At 34.3% G+C, this 25,936-nt stretch overlaps 1 protein-coding gene across 1 annotated transcript in view; it reads left to right on the top strand.

Annotated features, from left to right (window-relative positions):
* LOC128552941 (putative leucine-rich repeat-containing protein DDB_G0290503) overlaps positions 1-25,506 on the top strand; it is a gene marked incomplete at its 3' end in the record, with an annotated part of 31,593 nt that extends 6,087 nt beyond the window's left edge. The window contains exons 2-14 of the mRNA XM_053534023.1: positions 5,056-5,139; positions 15,830-15,907; positions 18,567-18,617; positions 19,364-19,441; positions 19,924-20,049; positions 20,491-20,568; positions 21,050-21,184; positions 22,429-22,506; positions 23,285-23,419; positions 23,705-23,782; positions 24,264-24,398; positions 24,813-24,890; positions 25,372-25,506. Of these exons, the coding sequence (XP_053389998.1) occupies positions 5,056-5,139; positions 15,830-15,907; positions 18,567-18,617; positions 19,364-19,441; positions 19,924-20,049; positions 20,491-20,568; positions 21,050-21,184; positions 22,429-22,506; positions 23,285-23,419; positions 23,705-23,782; positions 24,264-24,398; positions 24,813-24,890; positions 25,372-25,506 (1,269 nt within the window). The remainder of the gene's footprint in view (positions 1-5,055; positions 5,140-15,829; positions 15,908-18,566; positions 18,618-19,363; positions 19,442-19,923; positions 20,050-20,490; positions 20,569-21,049; positions 21,185-22,428; positions 22,507-23,284; positions 23,420-23,704; positions 23,783-24,263; positions 24,399-24,812; positions 24,891-25,371) is intronic.
* Positions 25,507-25,936: the final 430 nt, after the last annotated feature.

Below are 25,936 nucleotides of genomic sequence, written 5' to 3'. Positions count from 1 at the left end.
ATAAGACCATCAAAACTGTCGAAAACTTGCTGCTTACGTTTGATTCGAACATGCACATGGACTATCATGTTAATTCTGTGACTCGAACATGCTATGGTCAAATACGACAAATTGGGTCACATTCGACCATATTTGACAACTGATGCCACCAAAACCCTTATAAACTCGCCTTTGACCTCACGATTAGATTACTGCAATGCTCTTTTGTATGGCGTGCCAAAATCAACAACGAGCAAACTGCAAAAAGTTGAAAACACTGCTGCATGTCTTATTACGAAAACAACCTGTTTTGAACATATAACACCAATCCTTAAAGACCTTCATTGGATTCAAATACAAGACAGAATCAATACAAAATTCAAATTCAAACATTCAAAGTCTTGCATGGACAGTCGCCGGTGTATATGAGAAACCTACTGGAGGTTTACGTGCCAACTAAAAATCCGAGATCAGCAAGTGCAACAACAACCCTTGTGCCACAAAAAAAGTCGACTGGTTTCCTACGGTGATAGAAGTTCCAGAGTTGCCGCCGCAAAACTATGGAAATATCTCACTGACAATCTCAGAAAAGATTCATCACTAAATTCATTCAAAAAAGCTCTCAAAACAACCTTTTTTGAATTTTCTACAACATACGATGTTCCGTTTGGACAATCGTGACATTTTATTTAATACTTAACCGCGATGCACGATGGTACGATGACGAAAATGCGATGGCTCGGTGGCACGATGATGAAACAACGATTGTACGATGGTGAAAACCCGATGGTACGATGATGAAATTGCGATGTTGCGATGGTACGATGGAGAAATGTCGATGTAATATCGCGTTTTCATCATCGTACCATCGCGTTTTTACCATCGCACCATCGTGCCATCGCGTTTTCATCATCGTACCATCGTACCTTCGCGTTTTCACCATCGTGCCATCGCGTTATCATCATCGTACCATCGTGGTTTCACCATCGTACCATCGCGTTTTCACCATCGTACCATCGCGTTTTCACCATCGTACCATCGCCCTCCGGTTAAAAATGCGTTGTCCCGTACACTTGTTTTTTATGTCAACAATAGATGAATGTATTTTAATGTATTTTGTGAGAAGGAATTTACCATTTAGATTCTGCTGTTTTGCAAAATGTTTTACAAAATGTCTAGTGCTCAGTTCATTAAAACTATAAAATATTCAAGGCCACGTCCTTTGTATTTTACGTATGCATGAAAGTAAATAAAAAGCTGGGTGTAATAGTCACAAGGTTTATTCAAACTCAGCTTATTCTTGTTAAGATGTAGAAGGTACATAGTGCAATGTGAAAATGAGATTGTATCAAGCCTGTATTTTACTGACACATAATTATACTGTACCACTGCGCATGACTACCGGAAGGCGATGGTACGATGGTGAAAACGCGGTAGTACGATGGTGATAACGCGATGGTACGATGGTGAAAACGCGATGGTACGGTGATATGATGGCGAAAACGCAATGGTACGATGATGAAAACGCGACATCGACATGTCACCATCGTACCATCGCACCATCGCGATTTCATCATTGTGCCATCGCGTTTTCACCATCGTACCATCGTTGTTTCATCATCGTGCCATCGCGCCATCGCGTTTCTGTCATCGTACCTCGTGCATCGCGGTTTAGTATTAATAAAAGGTCACGATTGTCCAAACCGAACACCGTAACAACACATAGATACCAACTGTGACTGTTTCTACCCATAATAACGATGTTATTGTTATTTTGGTGATACAGAACTACGGCAAGTCATTCTTCGCTGACGAAGATCTTTTTACTGTACAATTCATCATGTAATTAACTAAATTGGCAATTCATCCTTTATTTCATCATGTCACATTTTAAGGGTTATGACATGCTATGTGTGCGTGCTTTTGCAAGACTTGGGTTTCACTTGAAGTGTGTGGTATTTCTTCTAATACAGTATATGATGACACCATTAACCAGGGGTTTGAACATCTATATGCAGCTCGTCTTGGCGCACCAGGTGCTTTAAGCACGGTTATTGGCAATAGGGATAAAATGACCTCAAGGGGAGGGTTGCGGTCATGACCGTTTGTTACAATTAGGCTGGAACTATTATCATTGTCATTTTGACATTGCTATAATATCTATTATTATTATTATTATTATTATTATTATGTACAACGCCATTCAATATATTATTTTTAAAAAACAGGCGTTTAATCAAATTATTCAGTTTCAATTTCAGTTTTATGATTGCATATATCATTTTTTGTGATTTTCTTACATATCTGCGATATGTCACATGTATAATTTTAAGGCGCCCTTGAACGTATATTTCATATGAAAAGGGAGTTCAACAAATCTGGTATAATAATAGTTCGTCCTTCGACTGCGAAGTTGACCATCTCATCTCTGCGAAGCATGTCGTCTTGGTTTGTTGTTGTGTGTGCGTAGGTTGCTGACCAAACCTATTCGTGCATGAAATACGCGACCGCACTCCGGACAAGATGGGCCAGTCGGTACAGTGACAGATGCTACTCTAAACTTTCGTTGATGCCTTTTCTGTTTAGCCTGACTGACACAGTGGTTTTCACATGCTCTAGCTCCCTGCTTGATTTTTGAGCGCCATAAGGGTTTGATCTCCTCAAGCTCCTCCCAATTGTCTGGTCTTATTTGAAACAATTTGATGGACGACTTGAGAGAGTCTTTAAAGCGCTTTCTTTGTCCGCCCTTCGTACGTGAGCCGTTCTGCAGTTCGCCATAGAAGAGCTGTTTTGGGATCCGTGAGTCTGGTATTCTCCTTAAGTGACCTGCCCAACGGAGTTGTCCTTGGCGCAACATGGTGTCAGCGCTGTACATGTTGGCACGATCCAGCACTTCAGTGTCAGGTATTTTGTCTTGCCATTTTATGCCCATGATTTTGCGTAGACAGAAGGTGTGGAAGTGGTTCAACTTCTTTGTATGTCTCTGATACACTGTCCAGTTCTCACTTACGTAAAGAAGTGATGTCAGCACAACAACCCCATAGACGCTGAGCTTTGTCTTGGTGGTGATACCTCTGAGGTTCCATACCGATTTGTGTAGACACCCAAACGCTGAGTTGGCTTTAGCTATGCGTGCATTGACTTCGTCGTCAATGTGAACAACTCTGGATAGAGTACTTCCAAGGTAAGTGAACTTTTCCACTGGTTTAAGGCGTTGAGATTTGTTTTACATTTCTGGTCCAGTGTAAGTTGGTGCTGGCTGAAGCATAACTTCTGTCTTTTTTTGTGCTGATGGTCAGGCCAAAGTTGCCACAGGTATCTGAGAACTTGTTGAGACTGTCCTGCATATCGGGCCCTGAGGTGGCATTTAGGGCACAGTCGTCAGCAAAAAGGAGGTCTCTGAGTCTGATGTAATGGACCATTGTCTTGGACTTTAGACGACGTAAGTTGAAGACACCTCCGAAGTTCGGTATCTTATATCAACACCCGGATCAGAGTCGGAGAATGCATCTGGAGCATTGCAATAAACATCATAATAAAGACAGTAGGGGCAAGCACGCAGCCTTATTTGACCCCGTTTGTCACCTCAAATGGGGCGGATTGGTTTCCGTCATCAAGAACCTGGGCCAGCATTCCATCATGGAATTGACGTACCATCGAAATAAATCTTGGTGGGCAGCCAAACCTTGCCATGATCTTCCAGAGGCCGGTCTATATGCATAGTAATGATAATAACACTAGTTAGGTTAATTGCCCGACATAACTGAAATACCCGCTTTTCAGTTAACGTAAGGGATATTTTCATTCCCAAACGAATTCTCCCACTAATATTATCTTTTGTTACCTGTATAACATCGATTGAATATTTAACAGAACAGTACCTAGTATCTCGTTGCGCAAACATTCTACATCTGGACATTCAAAGTTGTTTTAAATGCTGTTTCTTGTTTTAAATGCGCTAAATCTGTCACCTAACGATAGTTTTCCAACTACAAGCGAACCCACTGGCCATAGATTTTACAGAATCGGTGGTTTCAGACCAGCGGCGGTGTAGGATTCATCGACATCGCAGAAATGGTAGATAAATATGGCCGGATGAATTTCCGTAATCAATAAGTTTTCTAATGAATTTTACCTTATTTTTTCATGTTTGGCTTGAAACAACAAGTGAGCCAGGAGCCGACGTACGCTTTCTTTCAGTCTGCTGCAAGCACTTGTTAACTGCAATTCTTCGCCATTAGTGTAAACACTTCTGTACAGCTGGACGTCAGACTGCCTTTTTTGTACAATTTTGTACAAAACTCTACTATTTTATTAGAAATTCTACAAAAACGGCAGTCCCTCGAAAATTGTACAAAAACGGTAGTCCCTCGTCAAACTGTTCAGAAATGTTAAAAGTGTAACGACTGCAATGAACAAGTATCTGTATCTATAAAAGAACATTTGTGGGATCCTGATTCACTTAACGTGAAAAGAAGATAACTCATTGAAAATCTTACCGATGATAATGGAAATTCATTCACCGTATCTGTGACCAAGCCTACACCGCCACTGCGTTCGAACCTCAGCTTCTATGAAAGCTATGGCCAATGTGCATGAACCGGATGAACTTTGTATGAAATTGGGAAAACCATACAGACCAAAATTCTCCTCAATTGAACTCAAGCACATGGCATAACTAAACATAATCATACATGGTACTTAGTATCACCTTGATGCCCTGGTCTGGCTGTGTGAAATCACAGTTAAAACACCAGGTACAAAACTTTATATGCTGAATAGCAATCAGAGACTTCCAGGCAAAAGCGAGCTTAAATAAGATGTACCGAAAAAGATAATTATACAGACACTTTATAAAACCAATCCAGTATGATCTGCTACATAATGGTATATTTGATCTAGAAACTTTGATATGTTTATTAGTGACCGAATTAGGCTTTTACAGTTAGAGTAAGAAGATTTGAAAACATTGCGGGTGATTTATAATAATTTGTTTAATATTGTCGTGTTACCCTAGATAGTTTCACTGCTGGTGTTAAAGACAACACTTCCTTTTATAGACCATCCGTATTTCAGGACAAAAGACGTAAAGACCTGTGCTGAAGAACGTGTCGTCATTTTAGAAAGAGAAAATATGATGCTGAGAAAAAATCTGAACATGTAAGTTCAGTTTCGTTTGTTAATAACCAAAAAAATGGAACCTGTTGTAACGTAGCGTGGTCATTTAATACAACAAACATAGCCTTTTAACCAGTTTTATTTAACATAGCAACAGTCTTTAATATTCAAATATGACATTTTTAGCTAGATATTATCAAGTGAAGGTGACCTTATCAATCTAGCATTTCTAACCCATCTTTCTCTCTAACTCTAAATCTAACTCCAGATAATTATATTTCAGCATATATATTTAATTAAGCAGTCTAGCCGCTATGTAAAATTACGCAATTCGTCGTGCCTTTTCCTTAAACATATTTAACTTTGATCCCGGAAATAAATGGTATAAACAAATAAGTATACTTGTTTAACCCTTGGGCTACATCGTTTGTGACAGGTTTGATAATTCAACTTTTCAATTTAGATTCAAGTATTACAGTTTCTCATCTTTCTACGTAGCATATTAAACAATGATTTATAGAATATACAATATTCCGAACCCTTCATTTCTTTCACAAAAAAATAATAAAAAAAGATTAATAATAAATCTAAGCTTTAACAAATCCTTAATGTTGATCGTTTAGAAATGTTGCCGAGGGTTCGCCAGGTATAATTTTAGTAAACATAATTAGCTTTTGAATGCACGACTTAAACAGTTGGGTAATTTTACAAATACATATTAAAAGACAATTTAAAGTACATAATATTACAGATAGATACAATTTCTCAGTATCTAGGCATCAGAATAGTTAGTGCAAGCATAATACAAATATAATCGAGGAATTTCTTAAAACATGATGATTTCTTTCATACAAATAAAGTGCATTATATATCTTTTCAAAACATTCGTCTGTAGTTTTACAATATTACATTATACATTGAAATTAAACAGTTTTTTCATTTACGAGTCACATCTGTCTATATTTTCACGATTACATGTATATAACAGAATATAGATATAATATATATAACTCTGAAGTATCACGTTTGTCAGATAAACGTCTGTTTGTTTCGTTTTTCGTTCATTTTGTGGAAATTCCGTCTTTCTGATGCATCTATCGGAGCTTGTCATACATATAAAACATAAGTGGTTCTGAAGTTAGAAAGCAAAATTACATATCTGGTTTTTAAATACTACATGTACATGTTTATCGATATCATCATCCGTAAAATCACATCTTCTATAGATACGATATATCTTTTGAAACATGCTAATATTTTAAAATTAAATACGCGCACATTTATAAAGTGCAGGTTAAAGATCAAGGTATTTATATGCCTTGAACATGTATTTCTTTTTTTTTTTAATTGCGCTCATGCCACAAGTGTATACGCCGAGTCGGATACCTATTTATTTAAAAAATACTGATTATTCTTTCAAAAGTATAAATTCTGAAAGGCTTATATCTAGAGTAAACATTTTTTAAATACATTTGTATGCACTGAAAACAATTTTTGTATAAATTTCCTTTCTTTCTTTTAAATATTCAAATGAAATAAACAATAAATGATACAAGTTTTAAACAAATCTGCCTCCAACATCAGCTAATTCTCTGCAGAGTACAAACATCAATTGTCCGCAAGTGGTACCAAGTCTGTTGTTTCGTGTTGTTCACATCGGCGTTCCATAGTTCCGTTACAATTCTCTGTTGTTGCTGAATTCTGTATGCACACATCTTGTTGCGGAGTAGTAGATGGCTGTGGGATCCTGAATTTGCTAATCACTAAAACTGTCTAAAATACTTCCAGTTAGTCTCAATATGTTAATTCTTTACAGTTTTCAGCTAGGGCAAAATATAGTCTTTATATTATCTTGGTAAAATAGTCTTCATAATCAATTCATTTGCAAACTGTGTCAGGTATTTTCAATAAGAATTGCACGGGTAATTAAAAGTATAATACACTGACGAGAATCAGGCATTGTGTAAATATATCTGTTGCTAAAATGTTTCTTATTTGTCTTGTTTCTTTGTTGTTTTCTACACAGAATTTCAGATTTTTTTTTCATTTTAACATTGTTCATAAATTCTGTCTTAACAAACTTTCTTTAACTATAGATGGAGAGAAAGATTGATATATCATTATAGCTCGAGGTTATTTTTCGTTGATTGTTGTATTATTCATGATTTTATTTTTTTCACTTTGGCGTTCCACCAGGAAGTTGCTGATATAGTTGACTGATAATAAGTCCTTGAGGGCTGTTATTGTTACGCAGTTTCTCATTGGTCAATATCGTGCGTTCAACCGTGAATTTGTCAGTCCCTTTTTACATTTGTGGCAGAAACTGTTAGCTAACTGGCATTGTACTTCTTGCTTGTATTGTGTGCAGACGTGTTTTAGAAATTTTGCTTGAAATTTAATTAAAGTTCCACCGTAATACGAGCACTCAGATATAATAAAAGGATATAACAATGGACATGAGGAATGATTACACGTATCCAAGTTATTATAAGGTAAGTACTTTTATTTATCTTTTAATTGATATAAATTGTTTTAAATATAAAATACTCATGCATTTGCAAACAGACTTATATTTCATGAATTATTTCGCTAAAAATATTCGGGCAAGTGAATTTGATACATAGTTAACGAATAACATTTTTTTTGTGTACTGGTTGCCGCATTTTTCTTTTTGTTTCACAGCATTTGTGACCATGTTTACTTTAATAATTTAAAAAGATGACAATATAACTTTAAAATTAAATACTTCAACGATATGAACTTTGAAAGATATTTGATAGAGAAAAAAAAAAAAATTAATACGATTACAGCAATTCATTCATTTTGTGAAAATGTATCGCGGTAAATGTGCTTTAACTATAATGGCTAGTAAAATAAAATGCTTGTTCTCACAAAAAAGGTCAGAAAACACTAAATCTAAATCAACAAAATCATATATGCAATAAAAGTAATTACGTTTTGTAAGCCTTACTTATTCGGCTTATTCTATGATATATTATTAAATTGTTGTTATGCCTATACATTTTAGTTGTATCTGCATTTTACTATTAAGAAAAATTACGTGTAAAAAATTCAAAAGTCATTAGATACTGGCAAAGCGTACGTGCTTTAATAAAACATAAATCTCGTATGGAAACTTCAAATGGGTTGAATATAACTATTTCTTTTTTTTTAATCTAAACTAAAATCTTCAGAAATAAGTTTAAACAGGTGCTAGGAAATATTTACCATGACCATGATTTTGTAACAGGTGCGTGTGTAAACCTTTCATGACGCCGGTTTCTGGAACAGGTGCGTGGAGAAATCTATCATGACACCGGTTTCTGGAACAGGTGCGTGGAGAAATCTATCATGACACCAGTTAATGTAAAGGCTGAACACCACTAAATCCAGCTGTTCTTTATTTCATATAAAATCTACCCACTTCATAACGGTTTTTCGACATTTTCTAGCATATCAGATTTTCAGAGACTTATATTCCCATAAAGAACTAGATCGCTACTTTAGAAAAACAAAAAGAAAAGGGGGTGTTAACTTTTATATAAGAAAACTACAGTTCGTTAAATACAACCCGCTGAATTTACTACTTTTCGCTTCTTTCAATTTCTCTTTTCGTGACATTAAATTCTTACGCCGCCATTTTTATCTAGCATGCCATAGAACATGCCGATTTCAGTAGAATGCAAAGTGATACATACTGAAACGCGGCGTGCTGCCGAGAAAATGCACTAGGAAAGGAAAAAAGATTAGTACTATTTAGATTTGGACTACTTGTGACTAGACCTGCGGAGGCTTACATTCTATTTGGTAGTGATCAGCCTAAACAGGTGCGTGGAGAAACTTATCGTGACACTGGTTTTAATACTCTACAGACTGCAGCTGACATTAAATTGCAGAAACAAAACACAAAATATACATTAAAAATATTAGCCATGCAAAATTTTATACTTTATCGTAAACATTAATCAATACCCATTATTGTAAATCTCACATTATGACTGTTTTCATGCGTCTTACAATACGTATGCTTAAACTAGTGAACCTCACGATATAATTGTTCTCACAGGTCTCAGAACACTAAATGATTTGACATTAAAATATTCTGATAACAATAATTACAAATGTGAATAACAGCATAGGCATTCTGTTCTAAACAGAATTAAAGAAAAAAACTTGTATTTTGTGGTTGCATCTTGTATTTTCTACTAGCCTTTTACTATGCAGAAAATATAACTTTGTGCATTAGGAACTTAACCAACACCGAACAATTATAATAATAAATGTATGAACAATAACTTTAATTGAAGATATTTACAAAACAATACTGTGTATATGAATATACACCTTGGTGAAGTCAATTGGATTTATCAACGTCATCATATAGCGCTACTTTTCTTACCAATCTCTTGTTAAATCATTTTATGCTATAAAATAGCAAAATATTCTTTAAGATAGGACCTTCGCGTAAGTCCTTAAACAATTGTCTAGCAGTTAAGGCCTAAACAATTTCTAATCAGACCTTGCATCATGTCATTTTTGCTTTTTACACTCTCAGCCATGTGACTTAATATCATTTGCAGATATTTTTGTTTGTCATCATCTTCATGTTTGTTTACAGGACTAGGTATCTTTGTGTGTCTTGTAACATTTTCAATAACCATGTTACTTTGATTATTTTCAGACTCGTTTGACAAAGACTGTGTATCCATGTCATCCGTCTCTATGGACTGATCAGAATGCGAAGCATCTGATTCCATGCGGGATTCATTATCAAGGTAATTGTTTTCTTCTGTATTGTTACCTATACTAGCTGAACTTTCGCCAGTATTGCTTGCTTTTTGTTCAGTTTCTGAGTCATTTTGTTCCCTACTCTGTTCTCTTAAATGTTTTCTTAACTGAGCTAAAGGAATGTTATCTTCTGAGGAAGAAGTTTCACGTTCTTGACGGACTCTATTAGTGCTTTCAGGCATTTTAACTTTTCTGATTTTGTTTGATATTTCAGTATCAGAAACATCAGATTCATCATTACTGCTTGAGCCAGAATCATCAGGAGGTATTACATAATTGACCCTTCGTCTTGGATAACCTTGGACAGCTTTGCGTTCGGGCCATTCAGCAATGTCAGCAAGCCTTATCTGATCTGCATGCACTTGAACAACTGAGTTGTCAAGCTGGTTCTTAATAAGGTATGTAAATGGACCTTTTTGTTCAAGGATTCTGTAATGTGATTTCCAGCGATCTTCAAGCTTGTTTTTTCTTTGATAGATTTTGTAATAGACAGGATCATTTATTTCGAACTTAATGTCTTTTGCTTTTTTGTCTACTTGTGCCATATGTTTTCGTTTTGAGCGTTTTAAATGTCTATAAGCAGTAAGGAAACTTGCATGTTGCTCTTGAAGAACTATCTTGTGAAACTCTTCGCCATGGTATTTAGCTCTAGGCTTTAGCAAATTATCTACAGGTAAAATCGTGTCTCTGTTGTAAACTAAATAGAAAGGTGTGAAATTTGAACTTGAAGAAACATTGTGACGTATGCCTTCTAAAGACATATTAAGATGGAGATCCCATTTACGTGTATTAACTTGAACTCTTTTAGCTAAAATATCATGCAGAACTCTATGCATTCGTTCTTGCTTTGCATTACTTTCAGGGTGGTATGCTGTACATGATACATTTTCAATATTTAACTCTTTCAGGACCTCCCTAAAGGCAGAACTTGTAAATTCTGACCCTCGGTCATGAATTATCGGGAGAGGACATCCATATCTAGAATATATCTCATTCAAAAGTAAGTCTATTACTGTATTTGTACTTTTATCAGGAGCTGCGAAAGCTTCTGGAAAACCACTGAACATGTCAACAAAACAAATGATGTAACGATTGCCACTAAGTGTTTTCTCATAAGGACCACATATGTCTATTGAAACAATAGCAAATGGAAATGGTGCAATATTTGTTTCTCTTAAGGGAGCTTTAACCTTTGTCAAATTCCTAGACTGGCAATCAACACAAGTTGTTACATATCTATGAAGTTCTTTAAACATATTTGGCCAATAGTACTTTGTTTTTATAGTTGCAAACATACGCTGTGTACCGGGGTGACCATTGTTGTGATATTCTGTTATAACTAATGATTTCAAATGACTAGGGACATATAGTCTCATTACTGGTTCTTCATCAGGGTTCGAAATATAGTATAGAACATTGTCTACTTCTAAATACTTCTTCAATTCAGCCTTACTTGGGTCACCATGCTTAAGTTGCATTTTCATCTGAACAATTGCAGGATCTTTATCTTGTTCTAATCTCATATCTAAATCTGCAAATGCTGGGACAGTTTCTACTAAAGAATCTTGTTTTTGATATTCTTTGTTAGCAACTTCTTTCGGGTTTAAGTTGTTAGAGTTTATAACATTTATACTTTTAACTTCATATTTGTCAGAAACTTTGTAGGTATTGTCGTTAATATCTGGTTCGATTTCCTGCTCACTTTCTGTTTGTTTATTTTCAGATTCTGGTGGTCGTGAAAAGAAATCAGCAATAACATTTGCCTTTCCTGGAAGATACTCTATCTTACAGTTGTAACCACTAATAGACAATGCCCATAACTGAATTTTCTTGTTTTGCATTGGGCTTTTTAATAAATACTGAAGCGGAGAATGGTCGCATTTGATTGTAAATTCAGCATTATGTAAAAAGAAATCTAGACGTTGCAAAAAATAAAAGATGGCGTACGCCTCCTTCTCAATAGTGCTGTATTTCTTTTGTGTTTCACTTAGTTTATGAGACAGAAAATATATAGGTCTTTCTTTATTTTCATCTTATTCTGGTGAATAACACGCTTGAGTTAAGCACGCTGCCACATGACTATCGCTGGCATCGGTATACAATGTATACGGCTTGTTTGGATCTGGGTAGGATAAGAAAGGAATATCTGTAAATTGTTCTTTAATTTTCTCAAAACTTTTCTGACATTCTTCTGTCCAAATAAATGGAGACTTTTTCCTTGTAAGGTTTATAAGAGGTTCTGCTATTTCTGAAAATGAGGGGATGAACCGACGATAAAACGAGAAAGCCCCGATTATTTTTCGAACTTCACGCACATTTTTTGGAACCGGAAGTGACCTTATAGCTTTAACTTTATCAGGATTTGGTCTGATGCCATCTTCATCTATGACAAAACCTAAGTATTCGGTTTTAGGCTGCATTAATTGACACTTTTTCAACTTAAGTTTAAGTTTATGCTCTCTTAACCTTTGAAAAATAATGTCTAAGTGGCGTTTATGTTCTTCTAATGTTTTGCTGAATATAAGACAGTCATCTAAATATGCCACAGCAAAATCTAATCTCTCTAAGACTTTAGACATTAGTTCCTGGAACACCCCAGGGGCATTAACTAATCCGAATCACATAACGTTAAATTCGAATAGACCCCTGAATGTGGTAAATGCAGTTTTTTCTTTATCTTTTTCATCAATCGGTAAAATCCAAAATCCTGAGCGACAGTCTAGGGTAGTAAAGTATTTTGATTCACCTAATAGAGCCAATATATCATCGATATGAGGTAGATGGTATCCTGTGGGCCTCATTATGGAATTAAAACACCTAAAATCGACACAGAAACGACGACTATTGTCGTTTTTCTTTTTAACCAGTACAACAGGACTTGCATAAGGGCTTTGAGAAGGTCTTATTACGTTAGCCTTAAGCATTTCATCTATAGCATCACTCACAATTTTCCTGTCATTTAATGGCACTCTATATGCTCGCTGTTTTATCGGTTCATGTTCTACAGTAGGAATTTTTATTGTAATCATATCTGTCTGTGACAATTCTGAGTCATTATTCGCAAAAACGTCCCTATTTGTTTTAACTAATTTTTCTACATACTTAAAGTGTTCTTTAGGTGCTACTATTTCTTTTGTATTAGTACTTGATTTTTCACCCTTATTGTGTGATAATTTATTGACATCAGAAACAGAAGCTATACATTTTTCATCAATTTGTTCAACAATTGCGACAGCACATCATTTTCTTAGTTTAATTGTTCTATTTGTAGAATTTACTAACACAACACGAAACCTACGATGTTTTCGTAATTTTATGACTGAATTAGCTACCATTAAACCAGGTTCTGTACTAAGATAACCATCTTCAACACTTTTTAATTCATATGTTTTAAAATTCTTTAGTTTAGAGTCTTTTCGTAATTGTCCTGAACAAATATGCACTGTTTGAGGTTTAATTACAGTATCTTTTTGCAACCTAACTACTGAAGCAATATGTACATCTTCTTGTAATGTGACGTAGCTATTTTTAACTCTCATTGATAAAAGATCAAAATAAATTCTGCATTTGTTCTGAATGAGAAAGTCCCTTCCAAGTATTGCTTTTCTATTCATATTTGAGACCACATAAAATTTATGTTCCATTTTTTCAACACCTATTCGAAAAATAAGATTGGTGTATCCATCTACATGCAGTGAATTACCATTTACAGACTGTAATGAAACTTTATGATTTTTAAATAGTTTTGGCTTCCTATTTAATGATTCATATATCCTCCTATTAATTAATGAGACTTCTGCTCCAGAGTCTACTAATCTTCTGTTTCCCTGTTCTAATTGTACAAGAGTTTGGATTCCCTGCTAGCGCTATAAAATACGTTGATAAATCATTTTTCCTACCATCGACTTCTTTATGACAGGAAGATCTTAGTTTAAAGGCCTAAATATGTTCTTTTTAGGTCTCAATACACTCTTACATTCTCTCATAAAATGTCCTAATTTCCCACAATTCCAGCAATCCATATATTTTTTCTAACCATAATTGTTTTGAAATTTACTTTGGCTTAATTTCTGCATATGTCTAGTGGCTTTCTTTCGTAATAATACTGCATGAACATATTTCTGACGTGTCCTACATTGCTTGACATTATGACCTAGCCTTCGGCAATATTGACAACGAATTTGTGGCTGCATATGATCTAACTCTTTAGCTTTTTGACAAGTTTCTGAAATATTTTGTCGGCAAGTAACATTTCCGAATCGTAAATTAAACCGATCTCTTAAATTTTGTTCATTCATAGCTGACGTAACTGCAGCCTGTAAAGTTTCCGGCGAATCACGCATAACTTTCATTTTAAGAAAATTTTCTGTTAACCCGTCAATAAAATGACCTATTAACTGTTTCTGAATAATTGCTAAATTTGCAATATGATTTTGACCTTGATCTTGATTTTCATAGGCATCTTCTGCCAAAGTTAATAATCTTTCAGCATAGACATTTACATTTTCATCAGGTTTTTGTTTTATACTTTGCAAAAGAAATAAAGCATGCTGTGAGTCATGTACTGTAGAAAATCTAGTAAATAAAGCATTTTTCAAAGCAGCCCAAGTACAATCTTGATTTTCGTTCATAAATCTATGTATAAAATCTGACACTGGCCCTGTTGCAGTCTGATAGCAAATTAATTTCTTTCTATCATCATTTAAATCATTTAAAATAGAATATTTTTCTATTGATTTTACCCATGACTTATAATCTTCAGAATTACCATAAAATTTTGAAATCATATGTTGTACGCTCTGAGTTCCTATTGCGGTGGAAACATTTTTTAATTGAATAGCCAAATCTTGAAATATTTGCTGAATAGAAGCGTTGTCTGCCATTTTAAAATAAATTATTTAACAAGCAAATAGAATAGACAGTTTTCTAAGCTTGTTTCTCGGCGTGATCATCTAGTGGTATTGCGTACTTCATCGTTGTGCCCTGACAACATTCCAAAGGTTCATCCTGGTCTGCGGCTCCAGAAACGCGCGTTGTAACGTAGCGTGGTCATTTAATACAACAAACATAGCCTTTTAACCAGTTTTATTTAACATAGCAACAGTCTTTAATATTGTCTAGCTAAATATTATATTATCTAGCTAAACATGACATTTTTAGCTAGATAATATCAAGTGAAGGTGACCTTATCAATCTAGCATTTCTAACCCATCTTTCTCTCTAACGCTAAATCTAACTCCAGATAATTATATTTCAGCATATATATTTAATTAAGCAGTCTAGCCGCTATGTAAAATTATGCAATTCATCGTGCCTTTTCCTTAAACATATTTAACTTTGATCCTGGAAATAAATGGTAGAAACAACTAAGTATACTTGTTTAACCCTTGGGCTACATCTTTTGTGACAGGTTTGATAATTCAACTTTTCAATTTAGATTCAAGTATTACAGTTTATCATCTTTCTACGTAGCATATTAAACAATGATTTATAGAATATACAATATTCCGAACCTTTCAAACCTGTTACATTACACTGTGACTCTCATATAATTCAAAAGTGACAGGTTATTAGTGTTTGTCGTGCTGTTTAGCATTAGCTTTACCAGGATTTTACCAGGTGATCATATATAACGTTTAATACTATATAGCTGGAACAATTTTTTATAATGTAATGTAGGCATGCAGTATTGATGTATATTGTTTTCTCACCTGTAATTCTGTTCCCTCTATAGGCGAAATTCTAAGTTAAGTTACGAAGATTTTCCAGGATATAAGATTGCAGAGTTTTGCAAAGTGTATTCCTTCCAGTTTATTTATTGTGCAGCTATGACGACTTTGTGAGTTTTTTTTTGCCGTGTTCTTATAAAATGAATGTAACTAGCTTTTTCTTATAGTATATACTATTTCAATAATTTTGAGACAGTTTGGTATTAATTTTTCAGGGTAGAAATTAAGAAAGAATTTCAGAAGTCAATTCAAGAGAGTCATATGGCTTCTATGTTCTATGAATCTCTCCACGAGTAAGTTTAATTTTGAATTTCTTAGTTTATCTTTTACGGATATCCTATATACATTATAAGTCATATAACCAGTACTGCCATTTCCTGATCTTTCAATGCCTTTTCACTTGATATGCAACGCCGTTTTGGAGTACTGCTTCGTACAAATTGTTATTATGAATTGAATGTATAATAAGAAATGCGCGGATTTTTATATGGCTATAAAGAATAAAAAGACGTTTTCTCTCTTTCACTGAATACTTGTATGTCTACCATCACGTGCACAAGACTTTTCAGAACACAAAAAGTAGAATGTCTTTATTTTACAAACGTTTAGGAAATAAAATTCAGCAGTATTAATCAAGAAATTCTGCTTGTTTTTATGATTATATGAAAAGCAAGATATAAAAAGACATAGAGAATAACAGGTTACTGTCTTTTGAAAAAGGGTTTCTCAGACCGAGCTTCTTCCGAACCAGATCTAGCCGAGTCTGAGAAATCCCTTTCTCAAAAGACAGTAACCTGTTATTCTATTTATCATGCCATAGATTTATTAACAACTTTATCATACCATTATGAGAAATAAAGAGCAAAAAGTATTTTGCTGTTTTGCCGGACTTCTTTTTTTATTTTATTTTTTCTTCAAAATGACGCCATCTCGTTTTTTAGAATAACTGCTAAAAGACATATTTACGCGATTATTTTTATAAACGCGCTCTTAATAGGTACGTGAGACCATGTCACTAATGCATAGTGTATGCCTACCATATTTGCAATTACCACAAGAAAGTTTTTATAACGGAAACGCTCATAGAAAACGGAAAATGACTCATGCAAAGCGTTGTTCAGGATTTTAGCTCACTGCACATACATCATGAAACATTGCATCTGGAATGGACTGTTATGGAATAAAATCAACGTTAGATGAAACGGTACTGCCTATTTTTTCTGCCAAGCGGCGTTATGGAGTGTGTATTTAATTCACTTCAAACGTTTGCTTGGTGAGAATGGGTATCCGTCTAGCAACTGAACTTCGGATAAAATTTCACTTGGCAACAAATTGAAATTATTCTTTCGTGTTCAGCAGAACAGCAGAACAGAGATGTCGGTTACAAAACAAAAGGTTAGCATTTGTTTTTTTCCCCCGCTTTTTAGCTCACCTGAGCACAAAGTGCTCAGGGTGAGGTATTGTGATCGCTCACCGTCCGGCGTCCGTCCGTCCGTCGTCCGTACGTCCACACTTTCCTTTAAACAATATCTCCTCCTAAACCAACAGGCCAATTTTGATGAAACTTCATAGGGTTGTTCCTTGGATGGTCTTCTTTAAAAAATTATTCAAAGAATTGAATTCCATACAGAATTCTGGTTGCCATGGCAACCAAAAGGAAAAACTTTAAAAATCTTCTTCTCAAAAACCAGAAGCCTAGAGCTTAGGTATTTGGTGTGAAGCATTGCCTAGTGGACCTCTACCAAGTTTGTTCAAATCATGACCCCAGGATCAAAATTGACCCCGCCCCAGGGGTCACTTGATTTTACATAGGAAAATCTTAAAAAATCTTTTTCTCAAAAACCAGAAGCTATAGAGCTTAGATATTTGACATGTAGCATTGCCTAGTGGACCTCTACTAAAGTTGTTTAAATCATGACCCCAGGGTCAAAATTGACCTCGCCCCAGGGGTCACTTGATTTTACATAGGTAAATCTTCAAAAAATTTCTAAAAATAAACCAGAAGGCCTAGAGCTTAGATATTTGACATGTAGCATTGCCTAGTGGACCTCTACAAAATTTGTTCAAATCATGACCCCCGGGGTCAAAATTGATCCCACCCCAGGGGTCACATGATTTAACATAGGAAAATATTCAAAATATTTCTAAAAATAAACCAGAAGGCCTAGATCTTAGATATTTGATATGTAGCATTGCCTAGTAGACTTCTACAAAATTTGTTCAAATCATGACCACCGGGGTCAAATTGACCCCGCCCCATCGGATTACTTGATTGTACATAGAAAAATCTTCAAAATAAACCAGAAGGCCTAGAGCTTAGATATTTCATATGTAGCATTGCCTAGTGGACCTCTACAAAATTTGTTCAAATCATGACCCCCGGGGTTAAAATTGACCCCATCCCAGGGGTCACTTGATTTTACCTAGGAAAATCTTCAAAAATTTTCTAAAAATAAACCAGAAGGCTTAGATCTTAGATATTTGAGATGTAGCATTGCCTAGTAGACTTCTACAAAATTTGTTCAAATCATGACCTCCGGGGTCAAATTGACCCCACCCCATGGGGTTATTTGTTTAGCTTTAGCAAAGAATTTTTTTCAAGAAAGCAATTAAACTCAGGTGAGCGATATAGGGCCATCATGGCCCTCTTGTTTATATTTTGGGATTTTAAAGACCTACTTCAGTGTCGTATGAGGGCGTAATAATTTTTAAATGCAAAATGGACACAATCTGATCAGCTGATGTCCTTGGATTTAATCACAGGTTTGAACAGTGCAAAGTGTTCACAAGTCACTGACCTGAGAAAGCCTGCTTTTCTCAGACAGGCTTTATCAGGTAGTTGTTATAGTAATGGCATGATAAAATAACATATTTGATCGGCTTTAAATATATCTCGTTACTTGGATACAAGTTTTCGGGAAGTAAAAACTAAACCATGTCTTTATTTTACAGTTTAGAACAAAAACTTCAACAGTATGAGTCATATGCAGGAGGATATGTCGGGTAAAACCAATTATATTTCCTGTTTTCATATCATTTCAAATAAACAGAAATCCACGCAAGTTATAAGCATACATTTAAAGTGTGTATTCTCAGTGTGATAGTTAGAATGATGAATAACTTATTCAACATAAAAAACAACATCAAAAGAAACAATACCAAGACATTAAAAAAAACAACAACAACTAGAAAAAAAGCAAACAAACAAACAAACAAACAACAACAAAAAACAACAACAACAAAACAACAGCAAATAAACATAATCGGTCTGTATAATTACTCTAACTTGGTGCTATTGGTGAAACAATTTATATGAATAGCTTAGAAATAAGCCACCGGGGGCATCAAGCGTTTATTGAACGCAGCTCCTTGTTATTTCATAGAATATGTAAAAAGAAACCATAAATTATTTATACAGTATATAATGTTTTTGTCGAATTCATTGGAGTTACAGCATTGCAAACTGTTGTGAAATTGATTCAGTGTTGTGGAGCGAAATAGTTGATAAGTTAAGAGTTTGGGTATAAAAGACTTATTTGTTCAGGGTTAAAAATATATACCTGCATTGTGTCGAAAAGCAACACTGAATGACTTTTCAATTGTCTTAGAACATGACTGCAGATAAATGTTACAAAAAAAGATAAACGAAGAGAAACATAACGTTGGATGATAGATCTGGCAATTTTACAAAAACTGTATGTCGTGCCTGAATACACAATAAAATGTTGTTGTCTTGTAACCACTTTAAGGTTGCATGCAGGAGATCAACTTCAAAAGAAAACAGATGAAATCAACAAGCTGAAGAATGAACACGAAGAATCTAAAAGGTAATTAAGTTAGATTGTTAGTAAATCTGTAAAATAACAATAGATTATTTAGTGTTATTAAACGCCAGGCGGAAAAGTTACACAAACGAATCAGTGGAACCACAATGGTTGGTTTTATTTTGTATGAAACCTGTTGAACTCAAAAGCGAGAAGGAGCAATTACAAATGTGAGTTTCCTTTTTTATTGATTAAGTTAAGACGCATCAGTATTCTCGCAAAAGCAGTACTTTGAAAAACATTAAAAAATCTACAGCATGTAAATATATGAAGTAACATATTTAGATACCTTAGGATTTAAATAAATTCTCCTAATAATCCATTGCTAAGACAATGACAGAAACAGTGATGATATTATTTTTTTACTGGAATATTTACTTGAATTCTGATTTGTATTCATCAGACATCCAAGTCACAAAAATATGAAGCGTAAACGTCTACTTAGAGTAACCTAAGAGCAGTTTTGATGATGTGATTGTCTTTAGGTCAAACAGAGAACCAATATCAAATCAAACAAGTGAAATAGATAACCTGAAGACGGAGTTGAAGAAACTAATGAATGAACTTGAAAAATCCGAGAAGAGCCGAAAGAGGACCGAAAAAGAATCTAGGTAATATATGTAGAAATTTATGTTATGATTTTCTAAACAAAAACTATTCTATAGACTAAGTGTTTTATTTCATAGAATACGTAAAAAGAAACCATAAATTATTTATACAGTATATAATGTTTTTGTCGAATTCATTGGAGTTACAGCATTGCAAACTGTTGTGAAATTGATTCAGTGTTGTGGAGCGAAATAGTGGATAAGTTAAGAGTTTGGGTATAAAAGACTTATTTGTTCAGGGTTAAAAATATATACCTGCATTGTGTCGAAAAGCAACACCGAATGACTTTTCAATTGTCTTAGAACATGAATGCAAATAAATATTACAAGAAAAGATAAATGAAGAGAAACATAATGTTGGATAATAGATCTGGCAATTTTACAGAAACAGTATGTCGTGCCTGAATACACAATAAAATGTTGTTGTCTCGTATCTATTTTAAGGATGCATGGAGGAGCACTACTTCAAATGAAAAAAGATGAAATCAATAAGCTGAAGATTGAACTCGAAGAATCTAAAAGGTAATTAAGTTAGATGTTTAGTAAATCTGTAAAATAACAATAGATTATTTAGTGTTATTAAACGCCAGGTGGAAACGTTACACAAACGAATCAGTGGAACCACAATGGCTGATTTTATTTTGTATGAAAACTGTTGAACTCAAAAGCGAGAAGGAGCAATTACAAATGTGAGTTTCTTTTTTTTTTGATTAAGTTAAGACGCATCAGTATTCTCGCAAAAGCAATACTTTCAAAAACATTAAAAAATCATGAGCATGTAAATGTATGAAACAACACATTTAGATGCCTTAGGATTTAACTAAATTCTCTTATTAATCCATTTCTAAGAGAATGACAGAAACAGTGAATATATTATTTTTCTACTTGAATATTTACTTTAATTCTGATTTGTATTGATCAGACATCCAAGTCACAAAAATATGAAGCTTAAACGTCTATTTAGAGTAACCTAAGAGCAGTTTTGATGATGTGATGTCTTCAGGTCAAACAGAGAACTAATATCAAATCAAACAAGTGAAATAGATAGACTGAAGATAAAGTTGAACAACCTAATGAATGAACTTGAAAAATCCGAGAAGAGCCGAAAGAGGACCGAAGAGGACCTTAAAGAATCTAAGTAATATATGTAGAAATTTAAGTTATGATTTTCTAAACAAAAACTATTCTATAGACTAAGTGTTTTTATGCCCCCGGCATCTACTGATGCGGGAGGCATATAGTGATCGTCCTGTCCATCCGTCCGTCCGTCCGTGCCCGCGAAATGATGGTTAAGTGACTGCGTAACAGTACTTTCTCTTTGATGTCATTCATTCCGTTCTGTTTATGTGACTATTTTTCTTTTTATGTGACTGTTAGAACAGAAGAGAGAACAATGGGGGAGTCACATAAAAACCTTTTCGTTAGAACGTCCGTTCGTTCGTCCGTCCATACGAGGTTAACCAAATGGGACCGTTTCGTCTAGCATCAATAGCCCTTACTAGAATGACTTGATACTAATGCAGATGTAACCTGTGACCATTCCTCATCTTCAGACATCACCTGACCTCAGTTTGACCTTGACCTTGATCTCATTTTGGACTTAGGTTGCTTTATATTGGCAATCTCTTGGTTAACCAAATGGGACCGTTTCGTTTAGCATCAATACCGCTTACAAGAATGAATTGATATTAATACAGATGTAACCTGTGACTATTCCTCATCTTCAGACATCACCTGACCTCAGTTTCACCTTGACCTTGACCTCATTTTGGACTTAGGTTGCTTTATATTGGCCATCTCTTGGTTAACCAAATGGGACCGTTTCGTCTAGCATTAATACCACTTACAAGAATGAATTGATACTAATACAGATGTAACCTGTGACCATTCCTCATCTTCAAACACCTGACCTCAGTTTGACCTTGACCTCGTTTTGGACTTAGGTTGCTTTGTATCGACAAGGATGCCACCAGGGGCATCAACGTTTATTGAACGCAGCTCCTTGTTATTTCATAGCATACGTAAAAAGAAACCATAAATTATTTATACAGTATATAATGTTTTTATCGAATTCATTGGAGTTGCAGCATTGCAAACTGTTGTGAAATTGATTCAGTGTTGTGGAGCGAAATAGTGGATAAGTTAAGAGTTTGGGTATAAAAGACTTATTTGTTCAGGGTTAAGAATATATACCCGCATTTTGTCGAAACGCAACACCGGATGACTTTTCAATTGTCTTAGAACATGAATGCAGATAAATGTTACAAGAAAAGATAAATGAAGAGAAACATAATGTTGGATAATAGATCTGGCATTTTTACAGAAACAGTATGTCGTGCCTGAATAAACAATAAAATGTTGTTGTCTCGTATCTATTTTAAGGTTGCAGACAACTGATCAACTTAAAAAGAAAAAAGATGAAATCAAGAAGCTGAAGAATGAACTCGAAGAATCTAAAAGGTAATTAATTTAAATTGTTAGTAAATCTGTAAAATAACAATAGCTTATTTAGTTTTATTGAAAGCCAGGCGGAAACGTTACACAAACGGATCAGTGGAACCATAAATGTTTTTTTTATTTTGCATGAAAAATGTTGAACTCAAAAGCGAGAAGGAGCAATTACAAATGGGAGTTTCTTTTTTTATTTATAAGACCCATCAGTATTCTCTCAAAAGCAATACTTTTAAAAACATTAAAAAATCAACAGCATGTAAATATATGAAGTAACACATTTAGATGCCTTAGGATTTTTGTTTGTTTGTTTGTGTTGGGTTTAACGCCGTTTTTCAACAGTATTTCAGTCATGTAACGGCGGGCAGTTAACCTAACCAGTGTTCCTGGATTCTGTACCAGTACAAATCTGTTCTCCGCAAGTAATGCCAACTTCCCCACATGAATTATCAGAGGTGGAGGACTAATGATTGCAAACACAATGTCGTTTATCAAATAGTCACGGAGAACATACGCCCCGCCCGAGGATCGAACTCACGACCCCGCGATCCGTAGACCGACGCTCTACCTACTGAGCTAAGCGGGCGGGTTGCCTTAGGATTTAGCTAAATTCTCTTATTAATCTGTTTCTAAGAGAATGACAGAAACAGTGATAATATTATTTTTCTACTTGAATATTTACATGAATTCTGATTTGTATTGATCAGACTCCAAGTCACAAAAAGAAGAAGCTTAAACATCTATTTAGAGTAACCTAAGTGCAGTTTCGATGATTTGATGTCTTTAGGTCAAACAGAGAACAAGTATCAAAACAAACAACTGAAATAGATAAGCTGAAGACGGAGTTGAAGAACCTGCAGGATATACATGAAAAATCCGAGAAGAGCCTAAAGAGGACCGAAGAGGACTTTAAAATATCTAAGTAATATATGTACAAATTTAACTTATAATTTTCTAAATAGATAAGTTAAGAGTTTGGGTATAGAAGACTTTTTTGTTCAGTGTTAAAAATATATACCTGCATTGTGTCGAAAAGCAACACCGAATGACTTTTCAATTGTCTCAGCACATGAATGCAGATAACTTTTACAAGAAAAGATAAATGAAGGGTAAGATAATGTTGAATAATAGATCTGGCATTTTTACAGAAACAGTATGTCGTGCCTTAATAAACAATAAAATGTTATTGTCTCGTATCTATTTTAAGGTTGCAGACAGCTGATCAACTTAAAAAGAAAACAGATGAAATCAACAAGCTGAATAATGAACTCGAAGAATCTAAAAGGTAATTAAGTTAGATGTTTAGTAAATCTGTAAAATAACAATATATTATTTAGTGTTATTAAAAGCCAGGTGGAAACGACACACAGACGAATCAGTGGAACCACAATGGTTGATTTTATTTTGTATGAAAAATGTTGAACTCAAAAGCGAGAAGGAGCAATTACAAATGTGAGTTTCTTTTCTTACTGATTAAGTTAAGACCCATCAGTATTCTCGCAAACGCAATACTTTGAAAAACATTAAAATATCTTCAGCATGTAAATATATGAAGTAACACATTTAGATGCCTTAGGATTTAACTAAATTCTCCTAATAATCCATTGCTAAGAGAATGACAGAAACAGTGATGATATTATTTTTCTACTTGAATATCTACTTGAATTCTGATTTGCATTGATCAGACATCCAAGTCACAGAAATATGAAGCTTAAACGTCTATTTAGAGTAACCTAAGTGCAGTTTTGATGCTGTGATGTCTTTAGGTCAAACAGAGAACAAATATCAAATCAAACAAGTGAAATAGATAACCTGAAGACGGAGTTGAAGAACCTAATGAATGAACTTGAAAAATCCGAGAAGAGCCGAAAGAGGACCGAAGAGGACCTTAAAGAATCTAAGTAATATATGTAGAAATTTAAGTTTTGATTTTCTAAACAAAAACTATTCTATAGACTGTTCTTTCCCATGTAATACGTAAGAAGGAACGATAAATTTATACAGTATATAATGTTATTTTTGAATTCTTGGAAGTTACAGCATTGCAAACTGTTGTGAAATTGATTCAGTGTGGTGGAGTGAAATAGTTGAAAAGTTAAGAGTTTGGGTATAAACGGCTAATTTGTTTAGGGTGAAAATATAACTGCATTGTGTCGAAAAGCAACACCGAATGATTTTTCAATTGTCTTAGTACATGAATGCAGATAAATGTAACAAGAAAAGATAAATGAAGAGAAAAATAATGTTGAATAACAGAAACAGTATGTCGTGCCTGAATAAACAATAAAATGTTATTGTCTCGTATCTGTTTTAAGGTTGCAGACAGCTGATCAACTTAAAAAGAAAACAGATGAAATCAACATGCTGAAGAATGAACTCGAAGAATCTAAAAGGTAATTAAGTTAGATTTTTAGTAAATCTGTAAAATAACAATATATTATTTAGTGTTATTAAAAGCCAGGTGGAAACGTTACACAAACGAATCAGTGGAACCACAATGGTTGATTTTATTTTGTATGAAAAATGTTGAACTCAAAAGCGAGAAGGAGCAATTACAAATGTGAGTTTCTTTTCTTATTGATTAAGTTAAGGCCCATCAGTATTCTCGCAAACGCAAAACTTTGAAAAACATTAAAATATATACAGCATGTAAATATATGAAGTAACACATTTAGATACCTTAGGATTTAACTAAATTCTCCTAATAATCCATTGCTAAGAGAATGACAGTAACAGTGATGATATTATTTTTCTACTTGAATATCTACTTGAATTCTGATTTGCATTGATCAGACATCCAAGTCACAGAAATATGAAGCTTAAACGTCTATTTAGAGTAACCTAAGTGCAGTTTTGATGCTGTGATGTCTTTAGGTCAAACAGAGAACAAATATCAAATCAAACAAGTGAAATAGATAACCTGAAGACGGAGTTGAAGAACCTAATGAATGAACTTGAAAAATCCGAGAAGAGCCGAAAGAGGACCGAAGAGGACCTTAAAGAATCTAAGTAATATATGTAGAAATTTAAGTTTTGATTTTCTAAACAAAAACTATTCTATAGACTGTTTTTTTTTTCCATGGAATACGTAAGAAGGAACGATAAATTTATACAGTATATAATGTTATTTTTGAATTCTTGGAAGTTACAGCATTGCAAACTGTTGTGAAATTGATTCAATGTGGTGGAGTGAAATAGTTGATAAGTTAAGAGTTTGGGTATAAACGGCTAATTTGTTTAGTGTGAAAATATAACTGCATTGTGTCGAAAAGCAACACCGAATGACTTTTCAATTGTCTTAGTACATGAATGCAGATAAATGTAACAAGAAAAGATAAATGAAGAGAAAAATAATGTTGAATAACAGAAACATTATGTCGTGCCTGAATAAACAATAAAATGTTATTGTCTCGTATCTGTTTTAAGGTTGCAGACAGCT

The sequence above is a fragment of the Mercenaria mercenaria genome, unplaced genomic scaffold (assembly GCF_021730395.1).
Source record: "Mercenaria mercenaria strain notata unplaced genomic scaffold, MADL_Memer_1 contig_3312, whole genome shotgun sequence".
Classification (NCBI taxonomy): Eukaryota; Metazoa; Mollusca; class Bivalvia; order Venerida; family Veneridae; genus Mercenaria; species Mercenaria mercenaria.
The sequence above is the reverse complement of the archived record's forward strand: the minus strand, read 5'-3'. Positions and strand labels throughout refer to the sequence as shown.